The following is an 18,864-nucleotide window of genomic DNA, read 5'->3' on the forward strand; positions in this document are numbered from 1 at the left end:
CGGGCCCGCTGGGTGCCCGCCGGAGGCTCGGGGTCGGGGCGGAAAGCCAGACCCGACGCGGTGAGGTTGGGGGGTCCCCGAGACGGTGAAGGGCCGGCGGGCCCGGCGCGCTGCCGTCCAGGCATCGACAGTAGACTTCTGTTTTAACAAGCGTTGAACTCTTCCGTCTTATAAATTAAATTCCACATTGTTTCGCATGCAACACTTTACGCTGATCTAGTAAAAACTTTCCGTCATTTAAAACTTGATCAATAATTTAATCGTAAAATAGAAACTTTTTATTAAATTTTTGAGCCCTGCTGAAGGTGCACCTGAGGTTTTCAGGGACCCAGATAAGACACCAGTGGCCGTCTGAAGACACACGTGGTTGAGGAGGGGCTGGCCTCCCCCAACCTCCTTCCCCAGGTCAGGACAGCAGCCGATGGCCCAGCTGGGAGTCCTGGGCCCAGCCAGGGAGTGCCGGGTCCAGAGGCCCTAGGCTGTGACCTTGAGACACCAAAGAGTGATCTTGGCCCTTAGGAGCTGGCTCTTCTCTTAGGACAGTTCAGAGAGGACTCAGGCCCTGATGGGGTGGAGGGCCTGGGGCCAGGCGGCTGCATCTGCTGCTGCTGTTGCTGCTGGCGAGGTCACAAGACCACACGCAACATCCAGACAGGTGCACAGATGCCCCTGAGGGTGCTTTGAGCTTGGGCCCCATCACCTCCTCTGGACAGGGGGTTTCAGAGCAACCTTCGGGTCAGCAGCTCCCTTGGGGAAGGAAAAAAACCGATAGTAAAGACCATCTACTACAAAGAGCACAACTGAATCTAACTTCCTTTTACTTTTCTTAAAATTTGGATCCTCATTTCATCCAAAAACATGACTCTGCTCAGAGTGGCAACAGCCCTGGATATTAACAGCTGATGCTTTATCAAGAAGTCTATTCTCTATCCAGAAGCAGTAGACTTCCGTACTTACACCAGCGCAGAAAAAGACGTTAGCAGCCGGAAGAAGCAGTAAGCACTGAGAAGTCCTCTGACAGAGTACAGAGCAGAGATTACGGCCTCTTGTGGGGAAGCGAGCGAGCTCTGCCCCACCCAGTGGGCACTGATCTGGCAGTGAGTGCCTCACCTGAGTGGGTCCAGGCTGGGCCCCTCTCGCTCCAGGCTTGATGGGTGGCATCGGGGGAGCACAGGTCGGCTTGATGACCTGGGAGGACGGAGACACAGCTGATGGCTGGCAGTGCCCGGGCGCTGTCTGCCCAGCACTTCTAGGAAGTTCCCTGGGTGCTGTGCTCGGCCCCGGACTGGCCTGCAGGCTTCTCTGAGCTCTCTCTACAGAAAATTGCCTTCAACACGGTCCCTGCCCTGGCTGGTACCACCTTTGAATGAAACCCAAGCGTGGCAGGGCGCCCATTCCTGGGCCTGTCGGGTCATCTCACCACCCTGCCCCCTTCCCTCAACTCCCCGCCTCATCCCACCCCAACACTACCCAGGAAAAGCTCTTAAATTGCCAAAATATGGGTCTTTGGAAGGTCTAAAACCAAGGATTCGCCACTAAAAGGTGCGTTTGTTTGCATTTCAGCTTTCCAGGGGCAACCTTGTCTGGGGTGGGGAAGGAAGGTCTGTAGCAGGAGCCCTGCTCAGCCCAGGCCAGGGTGGGGTATGGCCCAGCACCCGGAGGGCCCTGCTGCCGGGGACCAGCCCCGGCTGAACCAGGGTATTCGAAGGAGAGACGGCGTCGGCGAAGATCAGGAAACAATTGCTTAATTAAACGTTAATTAAGGATATAAAGAGTAATAGAATGAGGATAGCTCAGTAGGAAAATTCAGTGGAGAAAAGAGGCTGAATAATTCAGCCAGAAGGTAAGAGAAAGAACGACATGGTGAGACCAAGTTTCGGTGAACAAGGCCCACACTTTATTTTTCAAAGTAGTTTTTATACCTTAAGTTATGCACAGAGGATAATGGGGGAAGGGGTAGAGTCAGGCAGCAAGCCAGGCTTTCTTCCTGCAAACTTAGCATATGCAAAAGTTAGGTGATTTGCATCATCTTCTGGCCCGGAGGCCTGTTAACATTTTAAGACCTTTTCTTCAGAAAACTTATTTTTCTCTAAAGGTGATTGGTCAGGAGCCACCCTCCAAAAGCATTAGATAAAGTTGCATTCCTACAGAGCAAAGGTGTGGTGGGCTATAACAAGAAAAAGAATTAACTCAAGGGTCCCAGGTTACAAACATTAAAGCTACTATTTACACCAATTATATTAATCAATACACTGCCAGGGACACAGCAGGTAAGGGATATGGAAACTTAGCAGCAAACATTGGCCCAACAAGTGAAAATCCCTTCACCAATACAATTTCTAATCAATCTTTTAACTACTCAAAAGAATCTGTGTTTAGACAGTTTAGGACATCTCCTGCCTCTCACAGTTGGGAGGCTCCGAACAATCACATGAGGCCGGAAAAACCTATTCAGGCAGGCTAGAGGATTTCCAAAGGAGTTTGTAGGTTAAACACTGTCACACCCAGGAATTATTAACTGGAGCTGTAAGCTAACTTTTTTCAGAGAGGTAGTGGGGGACAGCCCCCCGTAAAGTCAGAGGTGTAGGTGAAAGCACAAAGCAGAAAGTAGGCAGACTCTGGTTTGGGGGGTAGATTGCTCAAGAATTTCCAGGGAGACTCCTGAGGCTTGATCCCGCCTTTGCGTATGCCAAGCCTCCTTCCTCATGACCTTTGTCATGGGTGGAGTTCCTCACGCTGGCTACCTGCAGTGATAGAATTCCAGTTGAGCTATTCCAGATCCTGAAAAGTGCTGCACTCAATATGCAATATGCACTCAATATGCAATATGCCGGCTCCCGGCATCTCCCCCTTTTTTATTTCTTAAAACAGCCAGATGCAGCTCAGTCGCGAGCTTTTGAATGTTCTGCCGAAGAATCCTGACAATACAAGGAAGAATGATTATGAGAAGCAAAACTAGAACTAAAGATATTAGACAGAATGTTTTTTCCAGAAATAAAGTTAGAGAAGGTGAGAAAAAAGTCATTAGCTGCTCCAGCGGTGGTAAAATCCAGTCGACAGTGTTCCAGGGCCTGTATTTGATTATGAACTTTCTCTAAGTCCAGGCCAATGTCAGAGCTGTTCCAAACACCTGAGATACGATTTTTGATTTTTTCCCATTCATAATCTGTCTCGTTTACCTTTAAAGATGTCACGCATATCCACCGGTAATCAGTGTGGCAAGACAGAGACATTTTCACTTTTAAAGCCTGTAACTCAGTCCCAATATGCATTATTGCCTCTTCTAAGGTCTCTACTCTCATCTCCAATTTTCTATCTATAACTTTCTGTGTTGCTAGAGTTAAAGAAACATTTTTAGACATGGTATCAACATATTGGGCAGTATGCACTTGTTGAGTCAATGATATTGCTGCCACAGTAACAGAAGTAATTGCTGCTATTAAAGCTGATATTCCTAAAATAAGTAAAGCCCACAAATCGTCGTGATCACATTAAATCTTGTAGTAGTCAGTTTTAAATGTGGGCATATCCAATTAATGTCCCCTAATAATTTTTGGAAATCATTTAAAGTTAGTAAACAATCTCTCCGCAGCCTCAAAGGGGCATTACCAGTTTTTAAAAGTTTTGGCAGACCTAAATATGAGAAGCAAGTAAAGAGGTGTTGCACAACATGTTTATAAGCTTCTCCAGTTATCGTTTTGTAACCTAAATCTGGTCTATAGCTTTTTAGATGACAAGCAACCATCTAATATTTGCTTGAATACTTCCAGCAACGGGGAACTCACTACTCTTCAAGGTTTTAAACTCTCCCTCACCTTTTTCTCTACAGCATTCCCACCCCGCATACCAGTTTCTCTGATCTCAACTCATTTTTAGTAGTATGTGTTGGCCAGGAGCTGGGTCAGTCTTTCCCAGCAATGTTAAGAGACGTCTGTTCCTGTGTCTAATAGCCCTGACATTTTATTTTCTTGAATTAAAAGATCTTTTAAAGGCCTTGGAGCTGTAATTTCCTGCACCCAAAAGGCTGGATCACTAGATCTAAACGCTCTGTGGCTCTTAGCTTGAGAAGTCAAGTTTTTTCCTGCCTGATAAGGTAAAAGCAAAAACTGTGTTATTCTTTGACCTTTATTAATTTGCACAGTTTTGGTAAGCGGCGAGATCAAAACTATAATTTCTCCAATATAATCAGAATCTACCACACCATATACCACCGAAATTTCTTGAAAAGAAAGCGAGCTACACCCTAGCACAAGTCCTATAATGCCCTCAAGAAGAGGGGCCAGCCACTCCCCTTGGAATCGGAGCAATCGGCATATCAGGGGTTAATATTGTTGCTAAATCCCTTTACCGTCCGCTTTTTTCTTAGCCTGGGTGAGACCCCCCTGAGGGGGTTTTCTCCAAGGAGCACTGCATATTGTGCACTCAGTCTGTTTTAAAATCTCCACTGTTCAAAAACCTTCTTATCTTCCTCAGGCTTAGGCAACACTTTGAGAGGCTTTGGGGGCAAAGTGGGGAACTCTTGGGCCCTGGAAGGCGCAAACGGAGGCGGCAGCAATGGCCTTAATTCAGAAAGTGGTCGTTAAGTTGTTTTTTTTTTTTTTTTTTTTAAGGTTTGCGCAGGGGGGGTGGGGGGGAGGGGGAGCTCGCCAGGGCACCTGGTCACAGCGTCTCTTACAGTCTCTCTCTTCCTCTCTTCCTGCTTTTCTCACTTTTTTCTCCCCCTTCATTTTTCGCTACCCTTCTCTTTCCTTGGTTTCTTTCCCTTTACCCTCTTTCTCTCTTTTTCTTCCCTCCTCCCTCTCTTTCTCTCTGTATCTCTTTTTCTAACTTCCTTTCTTCCTTTCTCAATCTTGCTGCATTCCCTGATTCCTTCCTTCTCTGTTCCTCTCTCCTTTTCACTCTTTAGCTTTTTCTCTATCTTTAGATCTTTCTCTATTTTTTCTTTTTTTTTTTTTTTTTTACTTTTTTTTTTTTTTTTCTCTTTTTATTTATTTATTTTTTTTGCTTGGGTGAGGCCCCCCTGAGGGGGTTTTCTTCAAGGAGCAGGCTCTGTATATTGTGTGTTTTTTTTTTTTTTTTTTTTAAAGCTCCTTTGTTTAAAAGAAATCTTTTTTATCTTTTTCAGCTTTAGGCAATGCTCTGGGAGACTTTGGATGTAAACTGGGGAATTCTTAGGCCCTGGGAGGTGCAAGCGGAGGTGGAGTAGTCGCCTTAAATCAGAAATTGTTGGATAAATTTTTAAAGGTTTGTGTAGAGGGGGAGGGGGCTCGCCAGGGCGCCCGGCCGCAGCGTCCTGTAAGCCCTCTCCTTCCTCCGGAGGTAGAGCACAGTCTCCCTCCTTTTCTTCGTCAATGGCAGAAAATATGATCTGCGCAGAAGGTGGAGACCCACTACCATCCACCGCTATAGCCTCTCCCATAGACTATCCCACAGCCTCATGACGAGGGTCCAGAACATTTTTAATCATATTTATAGGATAAGTTTTAGTTGTTTTTTACCTTCACCCAAGTATCTAAATTAACAGTAGCCTCTTTAACAGTTTCAAGATTACTTGTGTAAAGAGTTGCCATTCTTAGTTTCAGTGTTACCCATGTCAGAAAATTAAGTATAATAGAAGATAAAGCTTTTAGCTTTTAAAAGATCAGGCTCTTCTTTGGCCTTTTAACTTCAGAAACCGTTTTCTCTCTCTAAGTCTAACTCTTTTAACACTTTCAACACTTCCCACTCCTCTCGCCCTGTCTATCCTACAGGGGGGTCCGCGGCACCCTTGAGTGGGGTCCTAGCCGTCCCGAACCCTGGAAGAACAATAGGGCTGGTGACCCAGATTGTCCCGGGGGAGGAACAGTAGGCTGATGGCCCAAACTGTTCCGAGGGAGGAGCAGTAGGGCTGGTGACCCAAACTGCTCCGTGGGGGAACAAGAGGGCTGGTCACCCAGTTGTTCCGAGAACGGGGAGCAATAGGGCTGATGGCTCTGATTGCTTTGGGGAGCTTACCTTCGAAAGTCCCTGTTCCGGGCGCCACCTGCCGGGGACCAGCCCCGGCTGAACCAGGGTATTCGAAGGAGAGACGGCGTCGGCGAAGATCAGGAAACAATTGCTTAATTAAACGTTAATTAAGGATATAAAGAGTAATAGAATGAGGATAGCTCAGTAGGAAAATTCAGTGGAGAAAAGAGGCTGAATAATTCAGCCAGAAGGTAAGAGAAAGAACGACATGGTGAGACCAAGTTTCGGTGAACAAGGCCCACACTTTATTTTTCAAAGTAGTTTTTATACCTTAAGTTATGCACAGAGGATAATGGGGGAAGGGGTAGAGTCAGGCAGCAAGCCAGGCTTTCTTCCTGCAAACTTAGCATATGCAAAAGTTAGGTGATTTGCATCATCTTCTGGCCCGGAGGCCTGTTAACATTTTAAGACCTTTTCTTCAGAAAACTTATTTTTCTCTAAAGGTGATTGGTCAGGAGCCACCCTCCAAAAGCATTAGATAAAGTTGCATTCCTACAGAGCAAAGGTGTGGTGGGCTATAACAAGAAAAAGAATTAACTCAAGGGTCCCAGGTTACAAACATTAAAGCTACTATTTACACCAATTATATTAATCAATACACTGCCAGGGACACAGCAGGTAAGGGATATGGAAACTTAGCAGCAAACATTGGCCCAACAAGTGAAAATCCCTTCACCAATACAATTTCTAATCAATCTTTTAACTACTCAAAAGAATCTGTGTTTAGACAGTTTAGGACATCTCCTGCCTCTCACAGTTGGGAGGCTCCGAACAATCACATGAGGCCGGAAAAACCTATTCAGGCAGGCTAGAGGATTTCCAAAGGAGTTTGTAGGTTAAACACTGTCACACCCAGGAATTATTAACTGGAGCTGTAAGCTAACTTTTTTCAGAGAGGTAGTGGGGGACAGCCCCCCGTAAAGTCAGAGGTGTAGGTGAAAGCACAAAGCAGAAAGTAGGCAGACTCTGGTTTGGGGGGTAGATTGCTCAAGAATTTCCAGGGAGACTCCTGAGGCTTGATCCCGCCTTTGCGTATGCCAAGCCTCCTTCCTCATGACCTTTGTCATGGGTGGAGTTCCTCACGCTGGCTACCTGCAGTGATAGAATTCCAGTTGAGCTATTCCAGATCCTGAAAAGTGCTGCACTCAATATGCAATATGCACTCAATATGCAATATGCCGGCTCCCGGCACCCTGCTAAGGGGCTGGGGGCTGAGGGATGGGGGCGGCCTGCACTTTCTTCTCCAGCACAGTTCCCTGGCTGCCTCCACTTCTTGGGCTGGAAATCTGTCTGCCTAACTCCCCCGTCCCTGTTTGGCCTGTCAAAACCCCTCCTAAAACTTTATATAAAGACTTTTTCTTGTAATTTTACTGTAACTCTAAAATTAACTCAACGTGAAAAGTTAAAAAGAAAAGAGAAATATTCAGTCTTCATTGAATAGACACTGCAGTAACGGTTGTCCCAGGCGAGATCCACCAACAGAGGCCCCGTGGGTTGGCCTGAGGAGGAACCGGGCTGGTGTCTCTCCAAACACCTCCAAGCTTTAACCACAAAGGGAGGAGGGCTCTAACAGTGACACCGCTGCAACCGGCGATGAGCTCACACCACCGGGACGGACAGGCTGACACGGGCCCACAGGACGCCTGGTGGCAAAGCCCCGCCCCAGGAGGGCAGAGAAAGCCTGGTCTTCTGGGCCTCACCATCTGTCAGAGCAGGGGAGCCCCCGCCTGCGGGGAGGTGAGAGTGTGTCCAGGGGTGTGTAGGACCCTCAGCAGTGCTCCCAGCAATGGAGGCGACCCACCAGAGCCAGACCTCACAGTGGGTAGAAGGGCCTCCCACACGCGCCCCAAGGCAGGGGGCCTGCTGGGGCACCAGTGACTCAAGTTTGGGAGAGACCTTTCCCAAACCGTGGAAGCCTCGAAAGAAGGGAGGCGGGGCCCACAGCGCCCCTGAGCTGCTCCCCCACGGCCCTCTCACCTGCTTTGGCTTCAGCACCGGAAGGGGTTTGGCAGGAGGAGCGGGTCTGAGCTGCTGGGAATGGGGAGGACTGGTCAGAACCCCCAGGCCTCCTGGGTGCTGTTTATGCCCTCGCTGGGCTGCCAGACTGTGCGCCTGGCCCACCAAGTGCAGCCACAGACCCTCCTCCCCCAGGGCCCGTGCTGTGCCCCCTCCCTGCTCACCTGGCCCGGGGCCTGCGGCGGGTACACAGGAAGCGGGGACGGCGGGCTGGCCTTGGCGGCTGGAGGCTGAAGGGAGCCTGGAGGCTGAAGGGAGCAGGCGTGAGCCTGGGTCTCCCAGGGCAACCATCCCCAGAGGGGCCTGGCTCAGAGCTGCCCCCTAGCCGCTGAGGACCCAGGGTTCTGGCCCCTCCCCCGGCCCTGGGGTCACACGGAGGTCTGGCAGCAGCACAGGCCTCTGGGCCTCCAGACCATCCTGGGATGGACGCTGCAGAGACTGAGCCTCAGGCTCGATTCCGCTCCCCGCTGAGGCGGCTCCTCAGACCCCTCGTCCTAGAGCCTTGGTTTCACCTCTAAACGGGGGTCACGGAGGCCACTCTGAGCCTCGTGAACCTGAGATCTGGGGGTGGCCTGGAGTCTGTCGGGACGGCTGGCGCTTACAGCAGGGGGTGGGCGCTTAGGGGTCACCGAGGAAGCTGTGGGCTTGTGGGGCTGGGAGTAAGGGGCCAGCTCTGGGGAGCCCCCGGGGGGAGCCTGAGCCCCGCCTTTTGCAGGCTTGCTGAGCCCTTCGTGGAACAGAGGGTTGGAGAGTCCCATGGCCGTCTTGGGTGCCACATTCCTAGGAGAAATAAGATGGGTCAGTGTGTCCTGGTCTCAGGATTCAGCCCAGGGAATTGAGGCTCCTGTGCGTGGGGACCCTGGCCTGGCCCCAGACCCCTCAGCTGCAGCTGCCCTGCGGGGTGTGCGGGCCACAGCTGCGCAGGGAGAGCTCTGGGGTCAGGCCAGGCCCGGGGCAGGGAGGCTTGGAGGCCATTGGCAGGCGTGTCCTGCCGCAGCCAGGGGTGAGGTCCCCACACGGCGGGCTCAGAGGGCAGTGTCACCCCCGGGCAGTGCGCCAGTGTGGCCTTCTCTGAGTTTCCTCGTCACCAACCTGTCCACACAGCCCAACCTGCTCCTGCAGCAGAAGGCAGGGGCCCAGGGCGGGGCCGCCACCATGGGGTCCCCTCTCCCCCCAACAGCGCCAGCAGGCGACTGGCCCTGCACACGCTGACGTCCTCTGAGCCCAGAGTACAGCTCCCCCACCTCCTTCGGACTGGGCTCCGGGCCTTGCGGTAGATGAGCACGCCCGCCAGGATCAGCGCCAGTACCACCAGGGCACCCACGCCCACCAGCACATGCGTTCGGAGGCTCCCAGGGGCTGTGGGGGCACAGAAGGCCAGGTGTTACCAGGGCCGGACTTGGCTCAAGGCACAGGGACCGGGAGAGCCTGCCAGCAGCTCAGCCCTGGCCAGGCCAGCCCGGAGCTGAGGAGGGACAAGGGGACCACCTCCTTGGCGAAGCCAACAGCCAGAACCCTGGCCACGCTACCCAAAGCCCAGGCCCTGAGGCTCCGAAGCCAACAGCCAGAACCCTGGCCACGCTACCCAAAGCCCAGGCCCTGAGGCTCCGAGACCTGGTGCATGACACCGGCGCTCCGGGCTCCTGGGATGCCAGTCGGGGGCTTGGTGGCGGGTGGCCTGGTTGGTGGGCAGCCCTTGGTTGAGGGCTTGGTGGCAGGCGGCCTGGTGGGTGGGCGGCCCTCGGTCGGGGACTTAGTGAGTGGCCCTCGGTCAGGGGCTTGGTGGGCGGCCCTCGGTCGGGGGCTTGGTGGGCGGCCCTCGGGTGGGGGCTTGGTGGCGGGCGGCCCTCGGTCGGGGACTTAGTGAGTGGCCCTCGGTCGGGGGCTTGGTGGGCGGCCCTCGGGTGGGGGCTTGGTGGGCGGCCCTCGGGTGGGGGCTTGGTGGCGGGTGGCCCTTGGCCCTAGTGACGCGGGTGTGGCCGGGCCAGGCCCCGGGGGCCGCAGCGCTGTGCACACCTTGTGTTCAGTGGGAGACAGTGGGGCTGGGAGGCCGGGCCCTGGGCCCAGGCGGGTTGAGGACCAGCTAGGAGCGGCCTGCGCCACCTGCAGCTGTCCTTCTGGGACAGGCCTCCCCTCTCAGGGTGGGCGCCCTGGACCCGTGCGCTCAGGCTGCAAGGCCACACTCTCCACAGGCCCCTCACGGTTCAGGGCACACGGCCTCCTCTCAGCCCTGCCCAGGTGGTCTGAGGAAAGGCAGGACCCCCGCCCGGACCCCGTCAGGCCTGGGAGCGTGTGAAGAGGCGCGGGCCCGCCCAGCCTACCTGCACGCGCGTCGGCCAGCGGCTCTGCACAGTGGGGCGGGGCCCAGCCCGGGCGGCAGTAGCACTGACCCTTGTGGTTGCACTCCTGGGGGACAGCCGGGTGTCAGGGCCTCGGGACGCCCGACAGAGGACGGGCGGGCTGTCTAGGACCACCGCTACCAAGGCTTCACCACAGGTGCCGATAGCCGCAGCCCTCCCAGACACTGCAGGGCTTGCTGAGCAAAGCAGGCATCGCCAAAGGGAGCAGGGCGGCGTGGCGGTGAGCTTTCCTCCCCAGGAGGGGACACAAGAGGGCACAGCCCCGGGGCCCTGGCCTTCCCAGTGTCAGAGCTCAGAACCAGATGCTTCACACCTGACCATCCTGCCCACGTGTCCACCGGCTCTGACACCTGGGACATCCCCGACAGTCCCCGCCTCGGGAGGTCCCAACAGCTCCCAACATCCCCAGGGTGCCAGCCTTGGCCCTCTGTCTGCCTCGGGGCGGGGGGTCCAAGCATGGCCGGCACATCTCTCAAGCCCAGAGGGCTGGTGGCGGGCTGTGCCCTGGGCCCACGTACCCCGTGGCTGTTGCACCGGGCGGAGCAGTTCCTGGATCTGTACACGTGGAGGTCCTGGCAGAAGCCGTCCCAGCAAACCTGGAGAACAGCGGGGGTCTCCTGAGGTGGCCAGTCTAAACTCCTGCTTGAAGCACCCAGTCTCCACCATCAGCCACCATGGGCGGGCAGGCCACAGCGCCCACCCTCCCGACGGCCCGCCTGCAGGTCATCTGCTGGCCAACCTCAGCTGTGGGGAAGGACTGCGCCCAGCCAGCCGTCTGCGGCCACCAGGGCCGGAGGACCCCCCGCCCCGCGCCCACCCCCAGGGCTCGCAGACTGTCTTCAAACCCGTTCACTGACGGGGGGCTTCTCCCACAGCCGCCACGGCCCTGCTGTGGGGCCTGCAAGCTCGCCCTGAGCCCAGCAGCCTGACCGGGAGGCGTGTCCGGCCCACCTGCTGCTCCCCGCACTTGGTGCCCTTGGGCACCGGCTCATACGCCGTGCTGCCGTCCTGGACGATAACCCGGCAAACGCCTGAGGAGATGGTGAGCGTGCAGTATTCACGTTCCGGGGCCTTCTGCCCCCCCTCACAGAAGAGAGTGCCACACTTGTTGACCCTGGGGACAGAGGGACGAGCACGGGGCTGCTCTCCGGGGCTTCCTGCTCCAGGCTCAGCGCGCCAGGAGCTCCGAGGCCCCAGGCGGCCACAGGCATCCACACCTCAGCCCCAGGGGCCCGCCCTCCTACAAGGGCAGCACGCTCGGGCTGAGGGTCCCGCAGGGCAGGGCAGGGCAGGGCGGCCCCCCCACCCCTGCCATCCGAGAGGCCCCGACTCAGCCTCAGACTCCTTTGTGCAGAGGACCTTCTTGTGGCCCCAGGGAGGGGGACATCCCAGGCCCTGGCCCCAGGGGAGTTGGGCCACGAGGGACGCTCACCTGCCGAATGGCAGGGGGACCCCAGCCCCGCAGCCTTTGGAGATGCTGTAGAGGAAGCAAGTTTCCACCGCCACCCGAGAGCCTGCAGGCAGGAGCGGGTCAGTCCTCCGGCTTGGGACCTGCTGCCACCCTCGCCTCCCTGACGGTCTCGCGGCTGTGCCCGCCTCACCTGGCCCCCACAAGTCCTGGCAGCGCCGGGCCAGCGTCGGGCAGGCCCCGTTGTAGCAGTAGCCCCCTGGGCAGGGCGTGCCGTTCTCCCGGAAGGCGTCCTCAGGGCACGTGGGCTGCTGGCCGTCACAGTGCTCGCCAAGGTCACACTGGTCCTTCGCGGGGCGGCACAGCTCTCCGGCCGGCTTCACCTGGTTCCAGGGGACCAAGATCAGCATGGGAGCGGGAGGCCCCCAGCACGCACGCCTGCCCTGAGCCCGGGCCCCAGGCTCACCCTGCACTCGTGGCAGCAGGTGCCGTGGGCGCACTCGGCCCCCTCAGCCAGCAGGCAGGTGCTGGCATTGCAGCAGCGGTTCTGACAGTCCTGGGGAGGGGGCGACAGCGAAGGTCCAAGTGGGCCGCACACCGGGCCCCCCGCCCCCGCCGTGGGAGGACTGGTCACTCCCACCCAGCAGCCCTGCCGGTTGTTTCGGGAGGTGTGGCCGGGTGTGCAGGGCACCCAGGGGTGAGGCACAGACGCCCAGCCTGCAGATGGGAACTTGTCCCACGAGCCCAGACAGCGGAGGGTGGCGGTGCTCAGCTCTGTACCTCGGGACGGCCACAGTCACACTGCTCCCCGCGCTCCAGGAACCCATTTCCGCACACAGGGCCGCCCACCAGCCGGTCAAGGTCCGGGGCGTCCACCAGGCAGGCCGTGCGGGGCTTCTCCACGAACGTCTCCAGGTCGGCCTGGCTGCACTGACTGAACTTCCTGGGGTACTGGGAGCTGGGGGCGGAGCGGGGGAGGGCTTCCAGTTATCAGGAGGGTCCCTGGGGTACCGGGAGCTGGGGTCATCCCTGTTATCAGGAGGGTGGGTGGAGCCAGCTCTGCGCGCTGACACCACCCCCAGCCTGGGGCCCTGGGCCAGGCTGGACTGCCGAGCCTCACCCGATGCTGGCCGCCATCACGCAGCCGCCGCCCTCCCGCGGCACGGGGCAGTAACAGCCGGCGACGTTCTCGTCGTGGTCCATGCCCAGGTTGTGGCCCATCTCGTGGGCCATGGTGCTCGCCACACCGATGGGGTTCTGGCTGTGGTCCTGCAGGGGGGCCGTGCTGGCTGGGGCTGCTCCCAGGGCTGATGTCCCACCTCAGTGCCCGCTCCTCCCCCACTGTCCGCCCCAGGGAGGCTGAGAGGCTTGGCGGTGCTCCCGCCAGCGTGGCTTCTTCAGACAGCAGATACACGGTAATATTATCACAAGTAACAGTAGCAGCGTCAGCGCCGTCCCGGTGGCCAGGGCACAGCAGGGGCAGAGCGGGGGACCTGAGTGCCCTGCCCCCTTTCACGCGCTCTGCGTCAGGCCCGGGCCTCACGGCCGCCCCCGCCCCCCACGGCCGGCTGCAGCCTCTGTCCAGCGAGCCCTGCAGACCCCGCACCTGGTTCACAGCCCCGGAGCTCGGGGAGCACATGGTGGACACCTTGGCCAGTCCCACGGTGGTCCCGGTGAAGTCGACCCCGCTAGGAAGCAGAGCAGCGTCCGCTGGAGAGCGGCGCCCCGGAGCCCGCGCCCCAAGCCCCTCACCCCAGGGGCGGCGTGGCCCCGCCCCCCAGCTGGCTCACGTGATGAGCTGCACGTTGTCGTGCGCCTGCCGGCCCACCAGCTCTCGAGTCCGCCAGGCCAGGAAGTTGTCCAGTGTGGCGTCGGGCTGGGAGCTGATCTGAATCTTGTCCCCACCATTCCACATCTCCAGGCCCACGAGCACCACGCGGAAATTGAGCTCCTGATAGAGCTGTCAGAGGACAGGGAACCGCGAGGGGCAGGCTCAGCGGTGAGGCTGGCGGAGGGCCTGAGGCCCCGCGGTGTTCACTGTGATGCGAGGGGTCTCCAGGGCTGGGGCGGGGTCCCGGCTCCCCACTCCCCCGGCGTATGGCTCTACCTGCAGCCCGGCCGCCACCACAGCCGCCCCAACCCTCCTGTCCAGCGGGGTTTCTGTCAGGCTGGCCCGGAGCTGCCCAGGGGTCCCAGCGGCCCCTGCTGGAAGCCCCCAGAGTGGAAGTAGCGCCCACCTTGTCCACGTGGTTGACCACCTCCAGCACCCGCTGACGTACGGCCTCTCTGCTCCCAAACCGCTGGAACTGGAGGATGGCAGACCCTCACGGGCAGCCTGGGGCTCCACACCCACCCCACCCCCACATCCCCCCTACACCCCCCACCCAGCATTCCCCCTGCGCCCCACACCCCCGCACCCACCCCGCATCCCCCCTGCGCCCTGCCCCCGCCCCAGGTACCTCCTTGCTGTCCGTGACCACGAATAGCTCCACGTAGCGAGTCTCTCTGGGTTCTGACCACTTTTGGGAAGCGATGACAAGAATCCAGTCAGCCACCAGCCACAGCCCTCCTGTCCTCAGCCAGTCTCCACACGCTGACCCTCTCCCGGGCCCTGGAGCTGGCCCCCCGCTCCGGCTAGCGCTGGGGGAGCCGTCGGGGGTGGGGGCTCTGCTGCTGTGGGGCGGAGCCAGGCGCAGGCCCACCCCTCCCCGCTGAGCAGCCAGCAGTCTGGGGGCGCTCGGGCCCAAGCAGAGCGGCCGGGCCTCCACTCACCCGGGGTCTGAGGGCTGCAGACACCCGCGGACCCAGGATGCTCTCCAGGCTGCTGTCATTGACGCCGCAGGTGCCAGCCTCCTGCTGCAGGTGCTGCGCCAGGTACAGGGCGTGCGGCCCTTCCTCCCCGGCCTCTGCCAGGGGCTCGATCAGGCGGACAGCAGGGCCCGCCTGGAAGAAGCCCCTGGGGCAGAGACGAGCGTGACCCTGAGTCTGTGGCCCCAGGGACCCCACTGCCGCACCCGGCTGACCCCTTCCTCCTGGCCCCCGCTCACTCTGGAGGGTGAGGGGCGTCTGGCCCGCAGCACCCACCTGAGGCCGGCACAGGTGCTGAGGCTGGCGGCCGAGTGCGGGTGCCCCTCCACGTGGCCCTGGTAGAAGCAGTGGTCCTGCGGGAGGGGGGTGTGAGGACCCTACTCCCAAGCCTGGCTCCCCACACCCGGCTCCCGCGCCCGCTGCTGGCCCGGGGCAGGAGCACTGGGGCCCTACCTGTCTCTGCAGCTGCTCTGTCACCTGGGAGCCATTGGCTGCTGTGTAGGTCTCCACGTAGCCCGAGCCCACCAGGTCCCTGGAAAAGAGCCACCGTGGTGCCCTGGCCGCCCCTGGTACAGAGAGGTGCGGGGCAGAAGGATGGGCGCTTACCTGTTCTTCCGAAGGTGCAGGGTGAAGGTGTGCCCTCGGGCCCCTAGGACATAGCTCACACTCTCTGGGTACAGGCCCTGGGCAGGGGGCAGGGAGGGGTCCAGGGTGAGGCCCTGCCCGGCCGCGCCCACCTCAAACCTGGAAGGGCAGCGGGGCTTGGGCTGTACCCAGGAGTGGGGCAGGTGGGCAGCTGCACCCAGAGCTGGGCCTCAGGCCGCGGGGAGAGGACAACGCCCCTCCCAGGCCACGAGGGGGAGGGGGACCCCGGCCCCGACATGGGACAAGGGGGCCGGGCCGCCCTCCCTGCTCCAGGGGACCCGCTCCTGCAAGGCCTTGCCCCTTCCAGCCCCCCCCAGGCTGCAGCTGACCCTGGGACCTTGCGTGCGGAGCCTGCAGAGGGGGCTAGGGGCCCAGGGCGGTGGGCGGCGCCTCCCGGGACAGGGAGGGTCAGGGCTGTCTCCACCCTCACATGCAAACAAGCAGGCGCATACCCTGTCAGGAATGCCCCCAGGCACCTCCGGGGAATCCCAGCCCGGCCCCAACACCCGGGAAAGGTGTCAGCGAGTCAACCCTGGGAGTGAAACCGGGGCGGGGCCCTGGCCCGCGGGCTCCAAAAAGGAAGACGGGGCTGCACCAGCCGGGGCCACCCGAGGCAGCCCTGCCTCCAGGGTGAGCAGGACGGAAGAAGGTGAGGCCTGAGGGCAGGGGGCAGGCTGTTCCGGCGGAGGTGAGCTCCCAGGAGTCTGCCCAAAGGCCTGGAAGCCCCCTGGCCCTCAGCCCCCTTACTACGATCGGGGGCACACAGGGAGCTATCACCCTGCTCAGAGTTGGAAATGGGCTCTGAGGGCCCAGGTTGGGGTGGGTGGGGGGACCCCCTGGGCCAGCATCCCGCTGAGACTTACCAGGTGGGAGGGCAGAGCCCGCCGAGCGCGGGGTGCAGGCAGGCGCCGGGGCCTCACCACCTCGTACTGCTCCACATGGGGCAGGGCGGCCCTGGGGGCAACCTCTGTGGGAGAGGGGGATCAGCAGTGCACAGCACACCCGCCCGCCCCGGGAGCCCCTTCCCAGGCTGCCGTGCGCGGCCCCTTCTCTGGGGGAATTACCACAGACTCTGAGGTCTGGCTCCCCAGCCGGAGTTGGGGCCCTGCCTTAGACCACAGGACCCCCACCTGGGCGGTGCCCACAGACGCTGCCCAGCGCCAGCCCATCTCGGAGCTCACCAGCTGCCACCTGGAGCCCAGGGTGGCCTAGATACCGCCCCCCTCAGGGGCCAGGGCGCACACAGGCCCTGGGGGGTGGGGGAAACCGGGTCTGCCCGCTCATCTCCATAATCACTCAGCTGCGTCTAAAGGCGGAGTGAGAGCCTCTTCCGCAGCGTTCACCCCGACTGGAGCTCGAAGCTGCCCCGTACCCGACCAGACAGCCCAGACCCCAGCTGACCACCGGCCTCACCCCCGAGATTCTTCCTCTTGCCAGTGTTAGTGGTCGTGCCCCCATTAGACTGTCTGGCAAAGCTCCAGGACAGAGAGGCCGAGGGGAGGGCGCCTGCCTAGGAAGTGCCCTCACCCCAGAACCCCAGGAGGCTCTTGGGAGCCAGGGTGGGGGTAAAGGCCAGCAGCACGGCCAGTCCCCCCAAAAAGTCAGGTCCCCATGTGGCTGGGCAACTCCGTGGGGTGTCCCCGACCCCCCAGCTCCAGGCCACCGCTCCCCATCCTCCCTTCCTCGCCAGGCTGGGGGTCCCAGCAAAGGTGGGCAATCACCCCCGGGCCCTGGAATGGAGCGGGGGCAGCCAGCCCTTCACTCTGAACTTCCCTGCAAGGCCCTCCTCCAGCGCAGGAACGCCCAGCTGACCATTTACCCACACAGTTCCCTTTTGCAGGTTCCCTGCGTCCACCGCCCGTGTCTCCCCGCTGACTGGCTGACTCCCCGAGACGAACCCAGAGTCCCGCGCGGGGAGCCGCGAGCCAGGCGGCGGTGCAGGCAGCGCGGGCCCCGCTCTCACTCACCCTGCAGCCCCAGCGCAGTGAACAGCAGGAGCCCGAGGCCGCGCATGGCGGGGGTCTGGCGGGCGTGGGGTGCGCGCTGGCCTTCGGGGGCGCAGGGATCCGGGGTCCGGGAAGGGCGGTGAGAGCAGGTACCGCCACGGCTGCGCCTGCACCGAGGTTCGTCTTGCGCTCAAGTCAGGTTCCTTCCCGCGCGCCCCACCCACAGCGACCAGCCCCCGGGCCGCGGCCAATCAGTGCCCCGGGTACCGGGAGGGGCGGGGCCCCCACCGCCTCCCAGGTCTCCCGCTAGTCCCCCGAGGCTCCCAGTCGGGTACTATAGCCAGTGCTCAGCACAGGGAAGTTTGCTAAATGTGAGCAGAATTAACCAGGGGCAGGTACTGCGTCCCCCAGGCGGGTGAGGGACAGGCCAGGCTGCCGGGGGCCTGCTGGGATGGTGGCGTTAACTAACTGGGAAGGGCTGTGTGTGTGTGGGGGGGTGGGGGGGGGGTCTCTTGGGGCTGGGGCATCCCTCCAGCTTCCTGGGAACAGAAAGCCCCAGCGGCCCCTGGGCAGCCCTGTCCCCAGGCCCTGAGGCCTCGCTGGGGAGCCTGGTGCAGGGCGCACCCAGGGGCAGCCGCTTCACTAGGGGCAGAGACCCTGCGCTGTGGAGAGGGTGCATGCGAGGCTGCCTGTCCGGTGAGCAGCCCAGGAGCAGGCCACTGTGCCAGTGCCCTGCACAGCGGCTGGATGCAGCCTGCCCACTGGCGGCTCTCCTGGTTTCTGCCAGTCCTGCCCTCCGGTCCTGCAGGGTGGGGCTGCCCCTCTTTGGCCTGGTACCCAGGGACCCAGGCTTCCTGCAGCCAAGCCGTCCACTGGCACCCACATCTCCTTCTTGACTGGCTCCCTGACATGGTCAGACATTGGGGCATATCAGGGCCTCAGGTGAGATGGTGTGGTGCTCACGAGTGGTTCCAGACCAGAGGTCAAAGTTCACCAGGCCATCATTTCCCCGGAAGTGAATGGCAGGAAAAGAAATACAGGGCAGGGCGGGCTCACACATACTCTGGGGTGCCCTGGGCGCAGGTGACAGCGGGGGGCAGAGGTGGCTTCTGTCCCTGAGCTCACATCACCAAACGACGTGTGTGAGACGCCCAGACCATCTGCCGACTGTACTTCTCTTCCCTGGAATTGCGTGTTACCTGATAGCAGAAGTTCAAAGGCAGCCTGACCCTATTTGGGCAAAAATACCAGCTGCTGGGACTGCACGGCCTCCCACAGAGCTGCCCGGAGCACAACAGGCAGCTCAGCAACAGGGGAGCCACCGCCAGCCAGGAAGGCCCCCTGCCACCCCTCAACATGGGCCAGAGCCCCTCCCACCACAGAGGACCCGGCCACCAAGCCCACCACCGCCCCCCGCACCACCTGCCCCAGAGGCGTCTCAGGAGAGCCCAGTGCTGAGCCCAGGACAGGGATGAGGGCCTCAGGGCCAGGTGGGAGGCCAGCAGGTGCCCGCAGGCAGACCCTGTGCTGCAGAAGCCCCACAGGACCCGGACTGGCAGACAAGCCTCCTTGCTCCAGGTCACGCCTACACACAGCTCAGAAGAGGAAGCTCGAGTCCAGCCCCCTGTTCGGAGGGTGCCCTCTGCTGGGCACAGCCGGGCCGAGCACTGCCCCA

At 60.1% G+C, this 18,864-nt stretch overlaps 1 protein-coding gene across 14 annotated transcripts; it reads right to left on the bottom strand.

Annotated features, from left to right (window-relative positions):
- Positions 1-255: 255 nt before the first annotated feature.
- Positions 256-18,377, bottom strand: ADAM8 (ADAM metallopeptidase domain 8). 14 transcript variants are annotated; one of them, XM_086379086.1, is made up of 25 exons: positions 18,252-18,377; positions 17,211-17,356; positions 16,107-16,210; positions 15,205-15,281; positions 15,052-15,130; positions 14,875-14,951; positions 14,563-14,746; positions 14,250-14,309; positions 14,028-14,096; positions 13,581-13,750; positions 13,397-13,478; positions 12,911-13,059; positions 12,571-12,748; positions 12,257-12,346; positions 11,984-12,173; positions 11,815-11,896; positions 11,334-11,496; positions 10,901-10,978; positions 10,344-10,428; positions 9,267-9,381; positions 8,577-8,802; positions 8,187-8,270; positions 7,984-8,037; positions 1,111-1,188; positions 256-747 (listed from the first exon to the last, which is right to left on the bottom strand). In XM_086379086.1, exons 2-25 carry the CDS (start codon positions 17,254-17,256, stop codon positions 697-699), a joined length of 2,571 nt encoding a protein of 856 aa, XP_086235212.1. In that variant the 5' UTR covers positions 17,257-17,356; positions 18,252-18,377; the 3' UTR covers positions 256-696. The 14 variants fall into 14 exon arrangements, 6 of the variants coding, with proteins under 6 accessions (XP_086235212.1, XP_086235213.1, XP_086235214.1 ...); XM_086379087.1 differs by having other exon boundaries at positions 7,984-8,034; positions 18,252-18,376; XM_086379088.1 differs by having other exon boundaries at positions 8,625-8,802; positions 18,252-18,375.
- Positions 18,378-18,864: the final 487 nt, after the last annotated feature.

Source organism: Bos grunniens, chromosome 26 (assembly GCF_055505025.1).
Source record: "Bos grunniens cultivar Pamir isolate PY7600 chromosome 26, Bosgru_T2T1.0, whole genome shotgun sequence".
NCBI lineage: Eukaryota > Metazoa > Chordata > Mammalia > Artiodactyla > Bovidae > Bos > Bos grunniens.

Excerpts from the sequence above, each read along its gene's own strand:
- ADAM8 (XM_086379086.1), bottom strand. The coding sequence starts at position 17,256 with ATGCGCGGCCTCGGGCTCCTGCTGTTCACTGCGCTGGGGCTGCAGG. Across the intron at positions 13,751-14,027 it reads TGGTCAACCACGTGGACAAG|CTCTATCAGGAGCTCAATTT; the intron begins GTGGGCGCTACT and ends GTCCTCTGACAG. Across the intron at positions 13,479-13,580 it reads GACAACGTGCAGCTCATCAC|CGGGGTCGACTTCACCGGGA; the intron begins GTGAGCCAGCTG and ends TCTGCTTCCTAG.